At 34.0% G+C, this 21,822-nt stretch overlaps 3 protein-coding genes across 3 annotated transcripts; 2 read left to right on the plus strand and 1 right to left on the minus strand.

Moving 5' to 3' along the window:
- Positions 1–2,915: 2,915 nt before the first annotated feature.
- On the minus strand, positions 2,916–5,423 carry LOC117933027 (DNA-directed RNA polymerases II, IV and V subunit 6A-like). Its single transcript, XM_034854376.1, has 6 exons — positions 5,324–5,423; positions 4,437–4,470; positions 4,163–4,332; positions 4,019–4,070; positions 3,291–3,358; positions 2,916–3,191 (listed from the first exon to the last, which is right to left on the minus strand). Exons 1-6 carry the CDS (start codon positions 5,356–5,358, stop codon positions 3,122–3,124), a joined length of 429 nt encoding a protein of 142 aa, XP_034710267.1. The 5' UTR covers positions 5,359–5,423; the 3' UTR covers positions 2,916–3,121.
- Positions 5,424–6,199: 776 nt separating this feature from the next.
- Positions 6,200–8,870, plus strand: LOC117933332 (RHOMBOID-like protein 2; the record flags this gene model as incomplete). The annotated part of the gene is made up of 3 exons (XM_034854698.1): positions 6,200–6,671; positions 8,177–8,340; positions 8,620–8,870. Coding segments are annotated over exons 1-3 (693 nt in total), but the record flags the coding sequence as incomplete, so codon positions are not given.
- Positions 8,871–12,891: 4,021 nt separating this feature from the next.
- On the plus strand, positions 12,892–14,598 carry LOC117933979 (probable (S)-N-methylcoclaurine 3'-hydroxylase isozyme 2). The gene is made up of 2 exons (XM_034855567.1): positions 12,892–13,829; positions 13,920–14,598. The coding sequence occupies exons 1-2, from the start codon at positions 12,942–12,944 to the stop codon at positions 14,526–14,528; spliced, it is 1,497 nt and encodes a 498-aa protein (XP_034711458.1). The 5' UTR covers positions 12,892–12,941; the 3' UTR covers positions 14,529–14,598.
- The last annotated feature ends 7,224 nt before the right edge of the window (positions 14,599–21,822 follow it).

A 21,822-nucleotide genomic window follows, 5' to 3' on the forward strand; every position in this document is an offset into this window, starting at 1 on the left:
TTATTATATTTGTCAAGAATCAACAAATTTCAACCACTAATTTTGAAATAATCTTCAAATCCATGTCATTATTATTTTATTTCAACCATTTCTCTTTTTACTTGTGATTTGACACCTATACTCAAGGGAATACAATTTGAAATATTTAGACTTGAGGGCTTTGAAACTTGTATAGCATAGAATTCAATCAACCCAAATCTCATCTATTAGCCCAAGGTTTCCCATAGTGTATTTGATGATTATAAAACAAATTATATATATTTAATTACGTAATTGAGTGTTTATCATAGGTTTTAAAGTTAATAAGCTAATAAAATTCAACTCGGGCAAAGGACATAAGATTATGCATTGTGGACATTTCTTCAAGCTTAAAAATTAATGCTAAGTCATTTTTAAATATAATGTTTAGGCACTCTAGGTTGAAATTGCATGAGAAATGGTTTAAGTAGCTCAATTCTTCTACTTTAAATTGAAAACTCATCTACTCGAACCCTTAATTGTCATGAGTTTTTCAAAAAAATTGGATAAAATAAAAATCAACTTTAAAATAAGGGCAATTCATGTTTAAAAGGTTTTCAAAAACCATAAGGAGTATTGTTATAGCCTGTTCCCAAACTTTTCAATGCTTAAAACTTCTAAAGATATTCAATTTTAGGAAATTTGAGAGAAACCAATTGATTGCCTAATTGATCAATAGAGTTTTGGTGAAGGGTGTTTTCAACATAGCTAATAGTCAAACATCACTTGAGGAGGGAATCTTGACTAGTTAACTTCTTTGGCTCTACCAATCACCTGAAATTCCTCCAATGGCTAGTTTTTTGGCCATTGTCCAATCAATGGGTTAAACTAAAACCATACTTAATGAGTAGTATTGCTCTCAAATTCTTATTTACAACTCTCTGACTTTATTTATGAGTTTACCAAATCTTTAAATTTACTCTTACATCACATTAAAGAACTTTAGTAATTTTTTTAAGTTCACTATTCTATTCACTTGCTAATCCTAATTAGTGCACCTTAACCCCTATCTTATCTTCATACCCGAGTAATTTGCAAATTAGGAAGAAACATTTAGAAATTTTTTTCACATATCATGTGAAAAGGTTATTTCAAGTGTGTGGGGTCGCTTGAGTGATTATAAAGACCTATTGAAATCCTAGATTCAATTATATAAGATTTGAAGGCTTTAGTCGGAAGAATCCTTACATCAGTGGTTCAAACTTAAATTCAATTATTGAATCACTAAACAAATTTTAGAACCCCATTTATGGATGACATTTTGAAATTAGATTAATATACTTTTCTTTTTTTTTTGCCAACAAATAGATTTTTGAAATAAGGATATTTCATAAAAGGGATTAAACAACAGTAAAAAAAAAAAAAAAACCTTCACTTTCTGAAAAGCATGGAATATGACCCTTCTTGAATAAGAATAGTCTCTATCAATTTTTTTTTTTTTTATATATACATTTCGTGTCTACACAAATTTTGATTAAAAATCAATAAATTTGTTTTGACAAGAGAAATATTATATTCTATTGGTAGGAAGACCAAATGGTTATATTTCTCTAAAATATCTTTGAGGATCCCATAAGAAAATCTTCTAGGATGGATGAATCATGATAGTGAACTCTGATTTGTCCATGCCCAAATCAATTAGCCATGTTAATGAACTGTGGTTTGCGGATATGCACCATAAGTCGCCATAGTCTAATTAAAAAATTATGGGTTGATCAACAAGTTGGTACGACCATATGAATGATAAATAAAACAAATGAATCCCAATTTTTCTATGCATTGAATGGGCTTATATAAAAATGCTCCTTTGACAATTCTAGCTGAACTGGTAGATGATTAAGGTTTTTCTTAACACGAAATTTTTAATTAATTGTCTAAAGACATTGGTAGTACTAAAGAGTTCATGTGATTCATGTATACATAAGAAAATCACTTAGATGGTCCGAAGATCTTTAACACGTTTAAGAAAAATACGAGCCTTTTAAAAAAAAAGAGCTTGTTTGACAACTGGTTTTTGTTTTTTAATAACAGTTTTTTATTCTTAAAATCAAAAAATTGTTTTTTAAATTTGAAAACACATTTAATAAGTGCTTTTAAAAACATAAATTTATGAGAACTTATTCTAAACGCAAGTGTTTTATAATAACATATTTTAATTGATTTTGTGAAATACGTTAAAAAAAAGTATAAATATAAAAAGAATTTAAAAATAAAACACTGTAAATAAAAATTATTTTTAATAAATATTTGGATATACATCATACAACTGATTTTAAAAACTGTTTTTGAAAACGTTTTCAATCATATTATGGTTTGGATGAATATAAGAATTAGGCTATGAACATGAACATGCCCTTGTTTGCTTTGTGGGAAATTCATAATTTCGTAAATAATGGAGAGGAGAGGAACCCTTTGTTTCACAAATGGTGATGATGATGGGATATATGGATTCTTTGGGGTTTCAAATCACAGCTACATTGGAAGCAAGCCAAGCGACAGTCTTGTGTGTCGGTTGGTAGGGGGGAAAGAGACGTGGGGATTTAACCTGAAATAGCCTGTGCTAAGACTTTGCATTGCAAATGTTGGTAGAATAGCAGTTAGCCTTAATTTTGGGTTTCATTGTGGGGTCATCATCAAGGATGAACAATGAAAAATGTTTCCCTGAGCTAATGGTCAGTATGCATATATGTATATATGACCTTAAAGCATTTTGAGATAAGCCATTGTTAATTTTTTGGTGCTAGAAACTTTTTGTTTTGCCATTTTTGTTTCTATATTCAATTCCATTTCTAGAGTCCATTGGCGCAGGGACAAATCATTGAGGTCTGTAGTTTCATGGTAGGAGCCCATGACCCAAGTTGTGGCTGACAAAATACCAGTGGAAGTAGTGTTAATCATTTCACACACAAAGACCTTCAACATTCTAGGTCTCCATAAAAATAAACTTGGAAGATAGTGAGAGATTCAACATTAATTTCACACACAATGTATTTGCAAGTTATGTATTGTTTGTCCTACTAATAGTGTCACTATCAGTGAGTTACAAAGCCACATCAAACAGAACTTCCAAGAGTCCATTTCCCCACAGCCCAACGTGGGTTAGTCAATCACCTCCAACTTGCCTCTTCCATGAATCCTCTACAATCAATTCATCCACCCCCCAATCTTCATAACTGGAAAAATCCCCACAACCAATGTAAAGAAAACGAGAACCAATCAGAAGCAACAATGAAGACAATAGTAACTTTTCAAATTAAGAATGTTATTGTTACCTTCCATCAGGCAGGTAGCGGCGGATGGTGAAGGGTATCTTCCGCTCACGAAGTTCCTTCATTGCAATCTAAAACAATTAGACAAAGGAATATCAGAGTCATGAAGCACAGAGGGGAAACTTGTGGAATTAGTGGTACAGCAGCAGATGAAATGAATGAGTGCTTCCAATCTGTTGCGTAATCAACATAGATCAATAAAATCAAAACAGGAAATTTATAATATAGCTATAAGACAAACTATGTTTACGGTCAAGAAATAACAGTCATAATATGCGCATAGCTGAAATGTCGATGTTGAAGAGGATAAGAAGATAAAAAGATAGGGGAAGCTGCTACTACAAACTCAGAAATACCATCCTTCCTGCAATTGTGAGTTTTCTTTTCTCATTGTCGTATTTATTTGTTTATTTAAAAATGAGATAGTGAGAACAAGACAAGGTTTGCAATGTTGCAGATGAGTAATGTAGTAAGGATCATGAGATTAGAAGGTAAAACCAAAAATGGCATGGCTGCAATTATGGGAAAAGACACGTTAAATTAATTAAAAGGGAAAAAGAGGGTGTGTTTACAGTTCTAATAATGTAGAACACAAAGACAATAACAAATCCCCAAATTCAATTAGTTGAGATAACACTTCATTTAGCAGAGCTCACTCATGTAACAGGGGAACTGCCACCAACTAAAATGATGAAATTCAAAAGACCAGCACAATTCTTAAAGAATCATACCTCAAGTGGATCTGTCTCACCCTCCAATTCAACCATCACAGGCGCATTCATGCTGCCCAACCCACATGAAAATTTGTTAAATCGTTAAGGCATCAACCAACTTGATTAAAAGGATTTTAGACTAAAAAGTTAAGAAAACCAAACCTGATCTGCAGAGCACGGGTACCCAAGATTCTTGCTCTCTCATATTTTGTCATATACTTTGAAGTCTTTCTGGGCCGTTCTACCGTCTCATGTACTTCTTTTTCTTGCTCTTCAAGAGCATCTGGAACATCTTCATTGTTATTATTTTCGGCTTCTTCCTCTGCACCCTCCTGTCAATTATTCCAGCAATATTTTAATCAATTCATTTATAAGCAAATAATGTTAAAGTGCATCAGATGAATTCACGAAGCATATCAAAATAATAGTTTCATACTTCAATCTCAGGCTCTGGCGGCTCATCCTCATATCTGCATCAACAAAATTCATCAAATATTTAAAATTCCACTATGCTATAATATTACAGATAGCCATTGTACATTCATATGGTACATTCTGTAATCTACATGAGAATGATGGGACTTAAAAACTATGCCTTTAAGGCAGTGAACTGGAGGATAGCAGAGAATAAGGTCATGGAGCAATTCCTGTTATGACTCCAAAGTCAGTGTGACACGAATGATGAAATCAGACCCCTTAGCACAATTTGGATGAGAAAACAAGAAATAGCCAACAAACTTTGTGTAAATCACCATCAGGAAACAACTGAAAAGGGCTACATTCTTGACACACATGAGCCTTACCATACATTTAATGTTAGGAAAAATTGAGGGAAAATGCAAGGGAAAGCAAATAAAGAGGAAAAAAGAAGGTTAAGGAAAATAAGAAATAGATTTAAATTTAAAGATCTCAAAAACCTGTGTTGCTTATTTAAAAAAAAAAAAAAATGGGAATTCACCATTTTCAATGGATTAAAACTGGGAGACAGGCCTATTTGCCACAACCATTACCCCACGATCATTCGTTTGGTTGCTGAGAAAGTTTTAAAACAATAACATTCACATGCAAGAAAGCATTATCGGAACCTATTTGTCTCCACTACAGTTGAAAACCAAAAAATCCCAAAATTTTCCCCTCAACCTCTGTTTAGGTGCGGAGAATTCCAGCCCAAACAGTCAGGACTTAAAATTCGGAATTTCAATTTCCCCTCTTTTCGCCATCTTTTCTCGACAACCAACAGAAAATTATTAAGCCACAAATAGGATTGAAGAACAAAAGATAAAATCTAAAATTCTGAAAATGCAAGTAAAAAGAGGGACGAACCCCATATCCACGTCGTTGTACTCTTCGTCCGCCATCGTCGATTGATGAAGGTGCCGTCTCTCTCTGCTTTCTACGCAAAAACCCTAGCTGGGTGCGTCGGGTAAACCCCTATCCCGTTTTATAGGTAATCAACTATCAGAAAACTCCGTAGTGAAAAAAAAATTGTATTAAATGGCACGTTAATGACCATAATTCCATTTTACCACTTTATTTTTTTAGTAATAATGTCTTAAAAAATTAGTTTTTGAAAATTGTTTGAAAACCTAAAATATTTTTAAATATGTTTTAAAATAATTTTTATATCTAATATTTTATTTGCATAATATAAAATAATTAAAAAATATTTTTTGAAAATACATTAAATTTTATTCTTAAAATTAAAAAATAGTTTTTAGTTGTAAAAACGTGTTTTTTGTATTTTTTATTCTAAAAAACATAAAATTATTCTAAAATATAGTTCCAAACAACCCATAATATTTTGAAATATTGTTACCAAAATATATTTTATTTTATTTTTTTGAAATTTATGTTAAAAATCTAAAAATGTGTTATTTAATATGAAATTCCGGGTAAATGAGTTCGACCCGACCCGTTCCATTTAAATCTAAGAGCCTCCACCCGAAACTGTTTTATTAATCGCAAACGGACATTCCCGGTGGGAGATGAGGTAGATCACCAGTGATTCAGTGCTACAAACACCACGGCTGGGTTATGGATTTCCAATCAATAAGTGCCACATGGCAGAAATTGCGATGCTCAAAAAATGCTTTTTCGTTTTCATGATGTGGCAAACTCCCATTGGCTGAAATATGAGGGAATGCTGATAGCTGCCACAGCAGATGTAGTGGTTTCTTCCTTCACTGCGGCGGTTAGAAAACTGAAACACCCCCCCAAATCACACCAACTCCTCCTCTGTTCTCTCTCTCTCTACTGTCTCTCTCTCTCATTAAACCCTTCACCAACTGCACCGAATCTTCTGTATCCTTCTTCTCTCACGTGTATTCTAGAGAGAGAAAGAGTTGTAGAGTGAGAAACCTATAGTTGAATTGTGAAAAAACAGGGGAATAGCCATGCCTCCAAGTGAAGATCTTGAAAGCAGGGGAGCCAAAAACAGGGGAGGCAGCTACACATCGTCTTCTGTGATTGAAGATTCGGAGACCCAATGGACTTCATGGCTTGTGCCCATGTTTGTCGTGGCCAACGTTGCTGTTTTTGTCGTTGCCATGTATATTAATAATTGCCCCAAGGAGAATTCTAGGGTTCAAGGCAAGTGTGTGGCGGGGTTTCTTGGGAGGTTCTCGTTTCAGCCTCTGAAGGAGAATCCTCTGTTTGGCCCTTCTTCCAAGACGTGAGGAGTAGTTCTTTGATAATTGATACCCGTCTTTTTGTCTTTGTTGGTTTTATTTTGGGAATTTGGTAATTGGGTTTGTTCTCGAATGGATTCTGGGTGTGTTCGGTTCATGTTTTTTTTTTTTTTTTTTTGCGTGATTGGAAGTTTTGGGCTGTGTTTTTGTGTTTTTGGTGATTGGTGAAATGAGTTTTTTTTTTTTTTTTTTTCCGTAGAATGGTTCTTTGATGCTTGATCTCTCTTTGTGGTTTTTCTAGTTTTTGTTGTGAAAATTTGCGACTTGGCATTGGGCTGACATGAATTTGGAATTCTTCCTTAACTTGATGATTGATTCTTGATACCCATCTCTGAATTTCTGCTTCTTGTCGTTCTTTTTGGTTTTGATTGCATGGTATGAATTTGGTATCATCACCTCAATGGATGATATTGTTTAATACCCATAGTTTCATTTTTCCCCAGTTGGTTCTGTTCTTGTTCTTCTTGATTTTTAGGGTAAGTTGGGATCAATCTGATATGCATTTGAGATTCTTATTCAATTTATTCCCTGTTTTTAATAATTCGTGAACTAGTACTGATCCGGCATGAGTTTTGGGGTTCTTAGTCTCTGACTTTTGTGGGTTCCTGATTGATCAGATGTTTTAGCTTTCATTGCTTACTTTCCCTTTATTTTTTGGAAATTCATTTATGGGATCTCTCTTGGCATGGTTTTTGACTCTTAGTGTGTGGTTTAAAATTTTATTTCTTTAAAATTAATTTGTTTTTATTAGACCCTCTGATGGGTTTTTGGAGAACATGAGGAACGAGAAGGAAGGTGCTTAAAAAAAGGCCACTTTGAGAATTTTCTTGGAAAGGCCTACATGTTTTGAGGTGGGAGTTTGATGAGGTGGGTTTGGCTTAGTTATTTTTGGTTTCTGTTACAATTATCTATTGGGATCAATCTTCTTTCCTGACTACTACCTCAACAAGTGACCACACTTGGACTTCAATGTTTTTTTTTTAAAGTAGATTAGGTAGAAGCTAGATTGATTTCTCATTACAGTTAGGTTTTGGGTTTGACAATTTCATGAAATATCTCTAATGGACCTGTAAATCAAGTAAAGATCAAGTCTTCTTGGGTGGTGGTTGTAAGTTTTGGATATATTGTATCAAGCCTCAGGTAAATGTGATTTGTTGAACATGGTTCACGACTCCCTGTGCCTTATGAATTGGAACTTTTGGTGCTTCACAAAGATAGCCATTTGTGGATGTGAATTATGCAGGAGAAAGAGCTGTGGAAATTTATGTTTTACTTTACGGTCACTGTTTATTGTTTGTTTGTGATGCTTCATCCTGCTGCCTGCAAGGCTTTTGTGAGCAAATGCACACTTTAGTCTTGTTTGATCTCATAGATTGGAAACTGATGTTAAAAAAAAATTATAAATTGGTTTAGTTATTACTCTTTGAGCTTTATAAACTCTCTTATCATTAAAGGAGGTTGAACTGAAATTGAGTTTTTATTTTTGAAGATTGGAAAAGTTGGGAGCTCTTGAGTGGAAAAAAGTCGTCAGTGAGCATCAAGGATGGAGGCTTGTCACTTGCATCTGGTTACATGCTGGTGTCATTCATCTGCTTGTAAACATGTTGAGCTTGGTCTTGATTGGTATTCGACTCGAACAGCAATTTGGTTTTGGTATGTGGTTCTCTTGCTTTTAGTGTGTTGTCATTCACCTTAGGCTGATCCGACTCCCTTGCCTCTGGACATTGTCGTCTTCCCATTCCATATCATTTTATTTTATTTTTGTTCATTTTCTTTAGAACTCCCATGTTATGAGCCTCATAGCTAATGGCACTTGCTATGGTAACTCTGACATGATCCTCCTAGTTTGAATTTCTTTGTAAGAGTCCTTCTCTGGTTCTTTTTTGTTAGCTATATCTTGATTTGGCCTGACTAGGGATATTGTTTTGGCAGTGCGGATAGGAGTAATTTACCTGTTGTCAGGATTTGGAGGGAGTGTTCTTTCATCTCTATTTATTCAAAATAGCATCTCTGTTGGGGCTTCTGGTGCTCTTTTTGGGCTTTTGGGAGCAATGCTTTCAGAGCTTATTACAAACCGGTCAATTTTTCTTAGCATTTTTTTTCCTTTCCTTATGCTATGTTTGGTTCTTGGAAAATTTAAAGGAAAATGCGAGAGAAAGGAAATAGAGAGGAAGAATAGAAGTAAAGAAAAAATGAAAGAAAATAAAAAAAACAAATTTAAAGTTAATAAATTGTTTTTATATACTTCTTTAAACTCATTTCACTTATTTTCCTCTTCTGTATGAATATTAAATAATTTGAAAATACATAAGTTTCTAACTAATTTGAATTATATTTGATTTTATTTCATTTTTTCCATAGTAAACTAAATATGAGAAAATCATTTTCCTTAACATTTTTTATTTTTTATTTTTATCTTCCCTTAGTACTTTTTGGGAGCCAAACATAGCAATGAAACCCCCTAAAAGGGGTATGACTATCTTGGGATTGTAGTTCAATTGGTCAAAGCACCACCTTATGGTAAACCAAATTAAAGAAAATCATTTTCCTAAGTATTTTTTTCCCTTTCCTTAGGCTATGTTTGGTTCCCGGAAAGTACAAAGGAAAGAAAAAAACTGCTAAGGAAAATGATTTTCTCATGTTTGGTTGTCCTATGAAAAATATCAAAGAAAATTAAATATAATTAAAACTAATTAAAAACTTATGTATTTTTAAATTATTTAATCTTTATATTGATGAGTTAAAATAAATAAAATGAGTTTGAAGTAACAAAAAAACTAATTTATCAACTTTTATTCTATTTTTTTATTTTCCTTCACTTTTTCTTTCCTTCTACTTTTCCTTTATATTTTATTTCCCTCGCATTTTCACTCAAATTTTCCGGGAACCAAACATAGCTTAGTACTTTCCATGAACGAAAAATAGCATTGATGTGTTGCAAATATGAGTCTAATATGCTACAAACATAATGAAAAATGGGATCAATATTTATTTCACTGTCTCAAAGCTTATTTTATAGCTACGTTAGGAAATTGCTCATATGCAACATATTATTTTACAGATTTAAGCAAACAGAGTTCCCTAGTCCTTTTGAGTGTAGGCATATGGTTCACTAGTCCTTCTGGTCCAGATATATCACATTGCAACCTGATACCTGGATGATTCATCGCTAATATTTGTTCTAAATTTCTATCCCAAATATATAAGGAGTTAGCTAGTTGAGTGAAGTGTATACCATGACTGTTCTGTCTCTCAATAAATACATAAATTGCACAGGTAATGCAGGTTATTTCAGAGTTAAAGTTGTGCCTAATCCGATCGGGAAAACAATTTATCAGGCAATAAGCCATGGTATGATTCCAATATCAAAAACACAAAAGTAGGGAATCACAATATGGCATTGTTAGAAGCAAGGATTTGACCAATAAGAAAAGTTAGGCTCCCTGGACGGAATGGTGCCATTAAATAGCATGAAAAACTAAGCCTATAACCGTAGCCATTTCAATATAATTCATAAGGAAACATTTAAAGATCTCAAAAACCTGTGTTGCTTATTTAAAAAAAAAAAGAAAGGGGAATTCACCATTTTCAATGGATTAAAACTGGGAGACAGGCCTATTTGCCACAACCATTACCCTACGATCATTCGTTTGGTTGCTGAGAAAGTTTTAAAACAATAACATTCACATGCAAGAAAGCATTATCGGAACCTATTTGTCTCCACTAAAGTTGAAAACCAAAAAATCCCAAATTTTCCCCTCAACCTCTGTCTAGGTGCGGAGAATTCCAGCCCAAACAGTCAGAACTAAAAATTCGGAATTTCAATTTCCCCTCTTTTCGCCATCTTTTATCGACAACCAACAGAAAATTATTAAGCCACAAATAGGATTGAAGAACAAAAGATAAAATCAAAAATTCTGAAAGTGCACGTAAAAGGAGGGACGAACCCCATATCCACATCGTTGTACTCTTCGTCCGCCATCGTCGATTGATGAAGGTGCCTTCTCTCTCTCTGCTTTCTACGCAAAAACCCTAGCTGGGTGCGTCGGATTTAAACCCCTATCCCGTTTATAGGTAATCGAGTATCAGAAACCTCCTTGAGGTATCAATGATTTCCCCTAAAGTTTCTGGACTATCAGTAACACATCAAATACCTTTCTTGTATTACTATTCCAGTCTTCCACCAGGCCCACAACTATGGCCCATAGCAGGCAACATCATCCGCTTGGCCGAAAGCCCACTTGGCTCAACTTGACGGCCCAACTATCTCGTTGGAGGCTCGTAACTCAACCGATCGTCGTAGGCTCTTCTCCGGCGGCAGCCACTGAAATTCTTAACGCTCATGACACTGCATTTTCTGGCATGTATGTAACGGCCAGCTTCCAATTATTGTTCGGGTGTATTAGACCTTGTGAGATGTGACTGGGATGTTGTATCTATATGAAAGGTGATTATGGTATTTCACATTAGATGAGGAAAAAAAGTTCTTAATCTATACTACTATTGAAAATATGACCTATTTGTTTACAATTTTCTCCCATAAATCCCTTTGTTGAATCAAACAATTTCCTGAATATCCTTACTCAATTACCCAAATATATCCCGCCCAAAGTTACCCAAAGCAATGGCCCATTAAAAAAGCCCAACTATGAGTGCCAATTCCTGTAATAAAGATGATAAGAGGTGTAAGTGATACTGTTGGCTTTTGTAACGTACACATGGGTAATTGGCAGAGTGCAAAGCCAGGATGTTGAGTAACTCTCAGGCCCTTAGATTGACTTTCTTGTTGTTAAGTAACATTGTCTCCATCCATATAAGACTGTATAGAAACTGTTTCGTTTTGTAACTCCAATACATCTTGTATGCATTTTCTAAGGAGATGAGGGGGAGTCATGCTAAGCTTTTCTTGTATGTAGGGATTGGCACATTAGCTTCAGTAGCAGGCCAACATACATCATTCTAATCCAGGGGTTCTCATGGTATGAGAGCCTTTGATGGAGTGATTCTTATGTACTCTTTTTGATTTGATTGGTGTCTGATAAGTTCTTATGTGAAGATGTATTTCCTTTTACTCAGTGAAGCTTAGGATCCAGTCTTTCAGGGTGCCAGAGCTCTTTATAGAGATTCCTGAAACTGCAACTGTTGGTTCCCTCAAGGTACACTGATATTTCTCATGATAACCAGATGGATGCTTTGGGATTTACCCTGGAGCCTAGCCCTTCACAAGCTCCCCCAAGCCCTGTGTCCAGTAGATAATCCCTTTCTGCTGCCTTACAACACACCTCAGTCTCTAACCAAGAGCTTTGCACAGTCCTCATTGAAGCCACAAGGAGAGATGACTAAATTAAGGTTAAAATGGACAGTTTGACACTAACATTAATTGATATTGAGTGAAGCCCATCTAGTGCTTTAGAGTTACACTCCAAAGAGGGATATTGTCAATGGGCTGTCATGTTTGCACTTCACCTGTTAATTCATCTTTTTAAGAGTTTCATACTTCCTAAATTCAAGGAGGAGTCTCCTTCTATACATTTGTATTTTTGTCCAAAAAAAAAATCCAAAAAGAGATGCTGAAAGGTAGATATTAGGGTTGATGGTGGCGATCTCCAACGTGGGAAAATTCATAAAGCCAAAAGCGACGAGTCACGGATGAATATGAACATAAATAGTGAGATTCGTATCACTTTGAAAAGACTTGACCAATAAGTTGTCGTTGATTTCAAAATGCAATTATTGGAGTTAAAATTACATGAAGTCCGTGGATTTCATGATATTTCAAGTCCGAATATGAAAGCCATTTCTTGACTTATTATTAAGAAACATACTTCATATATTTTTTTTTATCATTCAAATATTTAAAAAAAAATTAAAACACTTAAATTTACTTTTAAAAATAATATATATATATATATATATATATATACATATATTTAAAATATTTATTAAAGTAATATGTTTGTCAACTTTTATTATTATTATTATTATTTTTGTCTTAAAATCATAATTATAAACTGTATTGGTTTTAAAAATCATTGTTGGTAATTATGCTTAATATTTTGAAAAGTAATGTAGAAATAAGAATATTTTTTTGAGAAAGAATTATTTTTCCACCAAACTGAACGACCAAAGTGAATAGTTTGTATCAAATGGTAACCTTTTTCGCTCTTGCCAAACAACCTTTTCTCAATGACATAATTAATTCTCCATAAATAAGTCCCAAAATTTGCAGCTTCAGTTTCATCATCACCACCACGATGGCTACATACACAATCACAGCAGATATCAGCCTCTTCTCCTTTTTGTACCCTCTTCTTCTGCTACCATTTTTGCTCATTTTCAAGCATATTTTCCTCAAATCTCCACCACTTCCACCAGGTCCATATCCATGGCCCATCATAGGAAACCTCCTCCAAATGGGGGGGAACCTTCATGTCAAACTTGCTAATCTCGCCAAACGCCATGGCCCACTCATGTCTCTCCGCCTCGGTACCCAAATCATGGTGGTCGCATCGTCGTCTGCAGCAGCCATGGAAGTACTCAAGACCCATGACCGGACGCTCTCCGGCCGCTATGTCAGTACCACAATTCCAGTTAACAGCCCTAAACTCAACCATTTGGCAATGGCGTTTGCCAAGGTCTGTAACAGCGACTGGAGGAATCTGAAAGCTATCTGCCGGATGGAGCTGTTTTCAGGCAAAGCAATGGAGTCTCGTGTGGAGTTGAGGGAGAGGAAGGTGATGGAATTGGTGGAGTTTTTGGAAAAAAAGGAAGGTGAAGTGGTGAAGGTTATGGATCTAGTGTATACTACTGTCTGTAATATACTTAGCAATAAGTTTTTTTCAATAGATTTTTCTGATTTTGAGGGTAGGGATGTCCGTGGAGTACTGTTGAAGGATCTCCTAAATGAAAATGCAGAGTTGGGGGCTACAGATATATTAGACTTCTATCCTATATTGGGTGGATTGGATATTCAGGGCATTCGGAAGAAATTGAAGGAGATCTTTAGGAGGATTCCCACTACTTGGGAGGACATTCTCAAAGAAAGAAGAAAGCAAAGGATTCATGGTTCCAGCCATGGAGACTTCTTGGATGCTTTGTTAGAAACTGGGTTTGAAGATGATCAGATCAACCATGTGATTATGGTCAGACAAACACTATTATAGTTATAACTTATTAATTAATTTTCCTTCTGGTTATAACTTTAATTTACCTCATCATCATCATCTCTGCAGGAGCTGTTCTTTGCTGGGCCAGAAACTAGTAGCTTGACTGTAGAATGGGCAATGGCGGAACTGATTAAAAATCAAGATGCCATGCATAAACTTTGCAACGAACTCACACAAATCATTGGTGAATCTCCAGTAAGAGAGTCCCATTTGCCTCATCTGCCCTATCTCCAAGCCTGTGTGAAAGAGACACTGAGATTGCACCCTACAGGACCACTGCTTCTTCCTCACCGAGCCACGGAGACGTGCCAAATCATGGGCTACACAATTCCAAAAGACTCCATAATATTTGTGAACATGTGGGCAATGGGGAGAGACCCCGGGACTTGGGAGGATCCATTGAGCTTCAAACCAGAAAGGTTTCTGGATTCAAAGTTGGAATTCAAGGGAAACGATTTCGAGTATATACCGTTCGGTGCAGGCAGGAGAATGTGTCCAGGAATGCCTCTGGCTGCTAGGCTAGTTCCCATGATTCTGGCAACGTTTGTCCGCCTGTTTGATTGGTCTACTCCGGGCGACATGGACTTTGCCGAGATTGACATGGAGGAGCGGTTTGTTATAACATTGAGGAAGGAACAACCACTGCGTCTTGTTCCTAGGATTAGAAAATATTAGCGTGGCTTGTAAGCGTGTTAAGTTTTGTTATTCTAGATGTTATGTTGTTTTGGTTTGTTACCACCAAGGATGAAAATATCGGTAATCACGGATATATCGGTACTTCGATTTTACGGATATATCGGCGGAGATTTTGGAAAAAAATATTGGTGCTTAAAATTGTTAAAAACTCATGAAAATGTAAAAAAAACCTCATAATAATATAATTAGAAGTATAATAGACATTTTAAAGTTATTTTATTGAAAATTTTGATATATGTATAACATGATTTATCATATTTGATAATAATATCGTATGCATCGATAAAAATATGAATTTTATAAGTGTACATTTATTATTAAATTACATATAATATTATGATATTCGATTATAATATGTCTAATTTTAAAATATATATTAATATTAAAATATGATCCATTTAATTCAATTGTAGTAAACAATATAAAATAAATTATAATATATATATATATATATATATATATATATATATATATATATATATATATATATATATATATATATATATAATTTTTAATATTTAATTAATTATTAATGATATTAAAAACATTATGAAGAAAATTATATAATTTTTATATTTTTGGTAATTAATTAAAAGAAATTTTTTCTTTTAATTATAAAATAATTATAATTAATTTGCTCTTTAAAATATTCTTTTAACATTTTCTTTATATAATGACTTTAAGTATATATATGTTTAATGCACTTTATATCATAAGGGCGAGTTAGCCCAGAAGTTGAAAGATTTGAAAACAAAGAACTATCTATTTCAAGCATTAAATCGTTCAATCTTGGAGACAGTCCTCAACAAGGATACAACGAAGAACATATGGGATTCTTTGAAGGATACAACATGAGTAAAGCATGCACACTTGCAAGCTCTTTGAAAGGAGTTTGAAATTCTTCACATGAAGGTAGGAGAATTTGTGAATGAGTATTTTGCTCGGACTCTTACCATAGCCAACAGGATGAAAGCAAATTGTGAGAACAAGGGAGATGTTGCTATAGTTGAAAAGATTTTGAGATCCATGACTCCCAAGTTTGATTATGTTGTGTGTTCCATTGAGGAGTCTAAGGATATAGACACCTTAACTATTGATGAGTTGCAAAGCAGCCTGCTTGTGCATGAACAATGCATGAGTTCTCATGTTGAAGAAGAACACGCTTTGAAAATTACTCATGGGGATCATTTTGGAGGAAGGAGTCGAGGTCATGGAAATATTAACAGAAAAGGAAGGGGACGAGGCAGACAAAGCTACAACAAGACCACAGTAGAGTGCTATAATTGTCACAAACTAGGGCATTTTCAATGAGAATGTCCAAGCAAGGAGAATGAGACCAACTATGCAAAGACTCAAGAAGAGATGTTGTTGATGGATTACATGGATATGAATAAGGCTGATAGAGAAGATATGTGGTTCCTTGACTCAGGATCTAGCAATCATATGTGTGGGATGAAGGAATACTTCTCAGATTCTGATGAAAGTTTCAAAGATTCAGTGAATCTGGCCAACAACTCAAGCATGGTTGTAATAGGAAAAGGTAATGTGCGACTGCAAGTGAATGGAATAGTACAGATCATCACAAGAGTATTTTATGTGTCAGAGCTGAAGAACAATTTATTGAGTATTGGGCAATTGCAAGAAAATGGGCTTACCATTCTATTTCAAAGTGGAAAGTGTAAAGTATTTCATCCTAAGAGACGCTTAATCATGGAGATGAAAATGTCTTCAAATCGAATGTTCATACTTCTGCTATCTCTCAGCCTATAGCATCCACTTGTTTAAATACAATCACAGAAGATATAGTGCAACTTTGGCACTGTAGATATGTACACTTAAGCTTTAAGGGCTTAAAGACTCTTCAACAAAAGAAGATGGTGAATGGTTTACCACAACTTAAGTCTCCTTTGAGGCTATGCAAGGATTGCTTGGTGGGAAAGCAACAAAGGTACTCATTTCCAAGGAAGAGCACTTGGCGAGCTTCACAAATTCTTCAATTAGTGCATGCTGATATTTGTGGACCGGTCAAACCCATCTCTAATAGCAAGAAAAGGTATTTGATTACTTTTATTGATGACTTTAGCAGAAAAACATGGGTTTATTTTTTAACAGAGAAATCAGAAGCCTTCGTTGTTTTTAAAAGCTTTAAGATTCATGTTGAGAAGGAAACAAACTCGTTTATTAGAGCCTTATATGATGTAAATGGTATACAAAGACAATTGACAGCTGCATACACACCACAATCGAAACAGAGTTGTGGAACAAAAGAATAAAACTATTGTAAATATGGTTCGTAGTATGATTTTAGAAAAGAAAATTACGGAGTTGCAGAACGAAAGAATAGAACTATTATGAATATGGTTCGTAGTATGATTTCAGAAAAGAAAATTCCAAAAACTTTCTGGCCTGAAGCAGTTAATTGGATGGTGCATGTCTTGAATCGAAGTCCAAACATTGGCAGTAATTTAGAATAATAATAATGATAATGATAATAATAATAATAATAATAATAATAATAATAATAATAATAATAATAACAATAATAATAAGAGAGAGTTTGATATGTTGTCGAAACCTAGGAGAAAATTTCTATGTGATGTAGTGGAGTTTATTCCTTTAAAAAAATAAAAAAATAAAAAAATAAAATATAGGATTTTTGGGAGAAATACGTATTCATGTGAATAGGAATTCTTAAGTGTAGGAGATAAGAATTTTTTTTTTTAAAATGATATCCGTATAATAAGATTCCATGTATACAGGAAGTAGAATTACATCCTAGAGTTTGGTGCAGATTCTTTATAAATAAAATTTGGTGCACAGTAGAATTCCTTATTTAAAGGGAATAGAATTTTTGGGAGATAAATAGAAGATTTTGACTGTTAAGTTAAGACTCTTGTTTGTGATATTGAGTATGAGTCCTTATTTAAAGGGAATAGAATTTTTGGGAGATAAGTAGAAGATTTTGATTGTTAAGTTAAGACTCTTGTTTGTGATATTGAGTATGAGTGTGGGTGCATAATGGAAGCATATGGGAGAGAAACTTTTTATGGAGTGTTGGCACAGGAAACAAAGTTTTTATAATAATAATAATAATAATAATAATAATAATAATTTAATATAAAAATATTGGAGTCCTGAAATTTTATTATGCTAGGATTTTCAGAGTGAATTAAATTTGTCTAACTTAAATAAATATAATTTAGATTAGATCAATTATAAGTGAGAGAATTTGAAAAAGTTTAGGACAACAAATTCAAGATAATTAAGAAATAGAAATATGATATTTTCTTATATGAATGAATAAATATGTGTAATATATATATATATATATATATATATATATATATATATATATTAGAACATTAGTTTAAAGAAATCATTTAATTTCTTAGGTGATTTGTAGGAAATTTTACCACTTTGATCTTTGGAGTTTGAGTAAAAAAAAAGGTTTCTTATATGAATGGTCAAGTATAATTTTCTTTTAAAAAGTTTCAAGAAGTTGGAAAATAATTTTGTTATCTTGTATATGTTGCTTACATGTGTGATATGAATTTTTGTTTTAAAAAAATTAGGACTTTGATAATCTAACCTTTGTTAACAGGGGAAAATGTTTTAACTTTCATTACCTTTGGTGGAGGTAATGATAATTTGTAAACCCAATTAGTAGGGTAGTTACTGACCTATTGTATATCATTAGATTGGTTCTACTTCTATCCACCATCATGTAAGGAACACATGAAGTGCATCTTGTAAGTCCCAATTTGATGGATATATATATTGGTAAAAAGGCTAGAGTTGTTCATTTAATATGTATATTTGCAAAATAATTTATGCTTAAATTATTTTGAAAATGACACATGTAATATTAGTTGTTTTGTTGTGTTTGAAAGCATACTACAAAGATTTCCTATTTCATTTTGGAAACAAGTATACTTGATCTTTATTACCCTTATTGGGCTTTAAGCTCACTATTTTTACTAAAATATTTTCAGGTACACCTAATTTTGGCAATGAGTGATTCGGGTTGGAGGGGTATTTCAAAAGTCCATTTAGTTATTAGTTTTAAGTTTAATGTCATAGTGACATTTTGTTATTAGTAGTTTAATTTTCCACTATTACTTTGGAACATTTGTTATATTTGGATTAAGGATTTCATGCGAAAGGATAATTTCTTTTAAGACATATAATCATTTTGGCAATTTGCTTGTAAAATGACCTTGGTGCTTAGCTTGCGGGTCATATATATATATATATATTAAAGAGTTGGGCTAAAATTCGCTTAGAGTTAAATTCCAAGGGTTGGCCCAATTGAGTGTAGCTAGCTAGGGGCGGCCCAAGCTCGATTAAACCTCATTCAAGAGGGCCTATGCTTGACCTAAAACCCAATCAAGAGGGTTCAAGCCCGACCCTGTCCCACCCATCTTTGTTCCATAAGCCAAGTTCACTCAATTTTGATATCTTTGTTCCATTGTTCCAAATGAAGGGTCCTACGTATCTAGATATAAATGAAAATTATGGAGTGACATTGAGGAAGGAACAACAGACTTTACAACTTGTCCCTAGGCATGTGAATGAGGTAGGCCATGCTTGTAATGACCCGCTCCCAACCGTCCGTGTAGATATTGTTTGTTTTGGACCCAAAGGGGCCTTCACAGCTTTAAAACACGTCTACTCGGTTAAGAGGAGCCTCTACATATATAACGCCAGTAACTTTCTCTCCTATTTGATGTGGGACATCACAAACACCCCCCCCCCTCCCGCACCATGCAGACACAACGTTCTCGTTGTATCCCATGGGATTGCTGGGTCAAATAGACAAACACCCAACCCCCACACCGGGGTTGGGGATTGACTCTGATACCATTTGTATAATGACCCACTCCCAACTGTGTAGTTATTGTCCGCTTTGGACCCAAAGGGGCCCTCATGGTTTTAAAACGCGTCTACTTGGTTAATAAGAGCCTCTACATATATAGCGTCAGAAACTTTCTCCCCTATCTGATGTGGGACATCACAAACACCCCCCCATGCAGACACAACGAGGTCGTTGTGTCCCATGGGATTGCGAGGCCAAACAAACACCCTTACAGGACCAAACAAACCCCATACCGAGGTCGAGGATCGGCTCTGATATCATTTGTATAATGACCCGCCTGTAGACCCGTTTTAAAGCTGTGAGGGCCCCTTTGGGTCCAACACGGACAATATCTACACGGATGGTTGGGAGCGGGTCGTTACAATGCTAGCCTGGCCTAGCCCATATATAGGCCTAAGGAGGGTTAGGCTTGGCCGTTCTAGGAATTTAACTTTAGTTCAACTTCAGCCTTTAGCCTAACAGTTTAGCAAACTTTATAAAACATTTTTTTTGGCTTTAATGCTTAAATCAAACTTTGGCCTAAAACATTGTGGCAGACTCAAACTAGGCTTTGGGCGTATAGACCCAATTCACATTCCTACTTATCCCAACACAAAAATCATAATCTTAAAGCTACTTTGCTTTCTTATTTGTGCGATAATTTTTCACACATTTTACTTCTGAATTCTTCCTTAAAAGATGTCAATTGCTGATGATAATTGTTAAATGCTCTTTTGGCTCAATTTACTAGTCTTTGGTATTTTTCTATTAGAAAAAGTCCTTGTAGGCTATTTTCTTATTATAAAGGAAGTATCTTATTGTGAAATGTTCATATAGGAATAGGTTTATTTTATAATCAATAATTAGTTTCCTATATTAAATATTTCTATGTAATTAAGAAAAATGCAAGAAGAAGTTTTGTTCAAAAGGGAGAGGCCTTTTGGATGTAAATAAGGCTTTGGGAATTGAGAGTTCTAGTATTGTAATTTTTTGAATAGTTGTAAAAGTTTTTCATCATCTTTGCTCGTGGATGTAAGCTTTTAAGTACAAATTGTTGCATGTTTTATACGTTTTTTTTTTAAAAATTTTATTTTTTTTGTTCTTTGTAGTGGTTTTCACAATAAGTTTGTATTAAAGCTAAGGTTATCAGGCTTGAAATTGTGACAAAGTTTATGGTTGAGAAATTTAATGGGAGAAACAATTTCAATTGATGACATATTTAGATGTGTGCCTTGTTGGTCCGATAGGGTTGTCCAAAGAATTGAAAGGTAGGGAAACTCTACCAATGATAATGTTTGATGAAGACAAAAATGAACTTATGGAGAAATCAAGGAGTGCTATTTTGTTGTGCTTGAGGTTCCTTGCAAGGTCATGGAAGAGGATACAACTAAATTAAAAGTTATGATTGAAATTGAAAATCACTAGATAAAGAAGTCCATTAAAAATCGTTGTATTTGGAAAAAGTGATGTTCACTCTCCAAGTGAAAGAAGACATATTTATTAAAGTCCACCTTGATAAATTCAATAAACCTATAATGATAACTAAAATTGATGTCTGAATGTCAAAATTAATAATAAAGTCATATTTTAATATATTCCTTAACAAATTATTATAAGCACTTTATGGATAACAAGATGTATGATATGGATACTTTCTCTATGAAGGATGTTGGGCCAATTTAATTTGAATTCAAAGGAGTTGAAGAAAAAGGCATTTAAGAGTATAAAAAATGCTTTCTCTATGAAGGATGATGGGGTAGCCTTGAATTCAAAGGAGTTAAAGAAAATGATCTCTAAGAGTATAAAACAAGGCTTAGTTGATGAATTGGTGGTTAAAGGAAGAATGGAAAAGAAAAACCATGATAGGAGAGGTTTGCCCAAATCGAAATTGATATTAAAGGCAAATGACAAGTCTTTCAATTGCAAAAAGGAAAAACACTATATGAGTAATTATTTATAATGTAAAAAAGAGGAAAAAAGGAAATTAAGGTTCAACTTTAAGTAATGTAGTAGTTGCAAAGGAAAAAGTAGGTATTACAAATATCTTTTCGGTTAGTATTAGTAACTTAGGTTATATATGGATTCTTGAGGCAAAGTCTTTCATCATATGTCTTCTAATAGGAATTCGTTTAGTACCTACTAACCTATACATGCTAAGAAAGTTCTTATGGGGAATAATGTCACTTGTAATGTTTTAAGGTAGACACAATTCAAATTAAGATACATTATGACAATGTAAAGTCATTAATTGATGTAAGACATGTTTTAGCATTGAAAAACAATTTGATTTCTTTAGATATATTTGACTCTACTAGGTGTTTAAAGGATGCAAATTCACCGAGATAGACAAAGCATGAAGATTTAGCTCTCACAAAAAAAATTATATGAAGAAAATTTTACATCGCTTCAACATGCATG

The sequence above is a fragment of the Vitis riparia genome, chromosome 16 (assembly GCF_004353265.1).
Source record: "Vitis riparia cultivar Riparia Gloire de Montpellier isolate 1030 chromosome 16, EGFV_Vit.rip_1.0, whole genome shotgun sequence".
Lineage (NCBI taxonomy): Eukaryota > Viridiplantae > Streptophyta > Magnoliopsida > Vitales > Vitaceae > Vitis > Vitis riparia.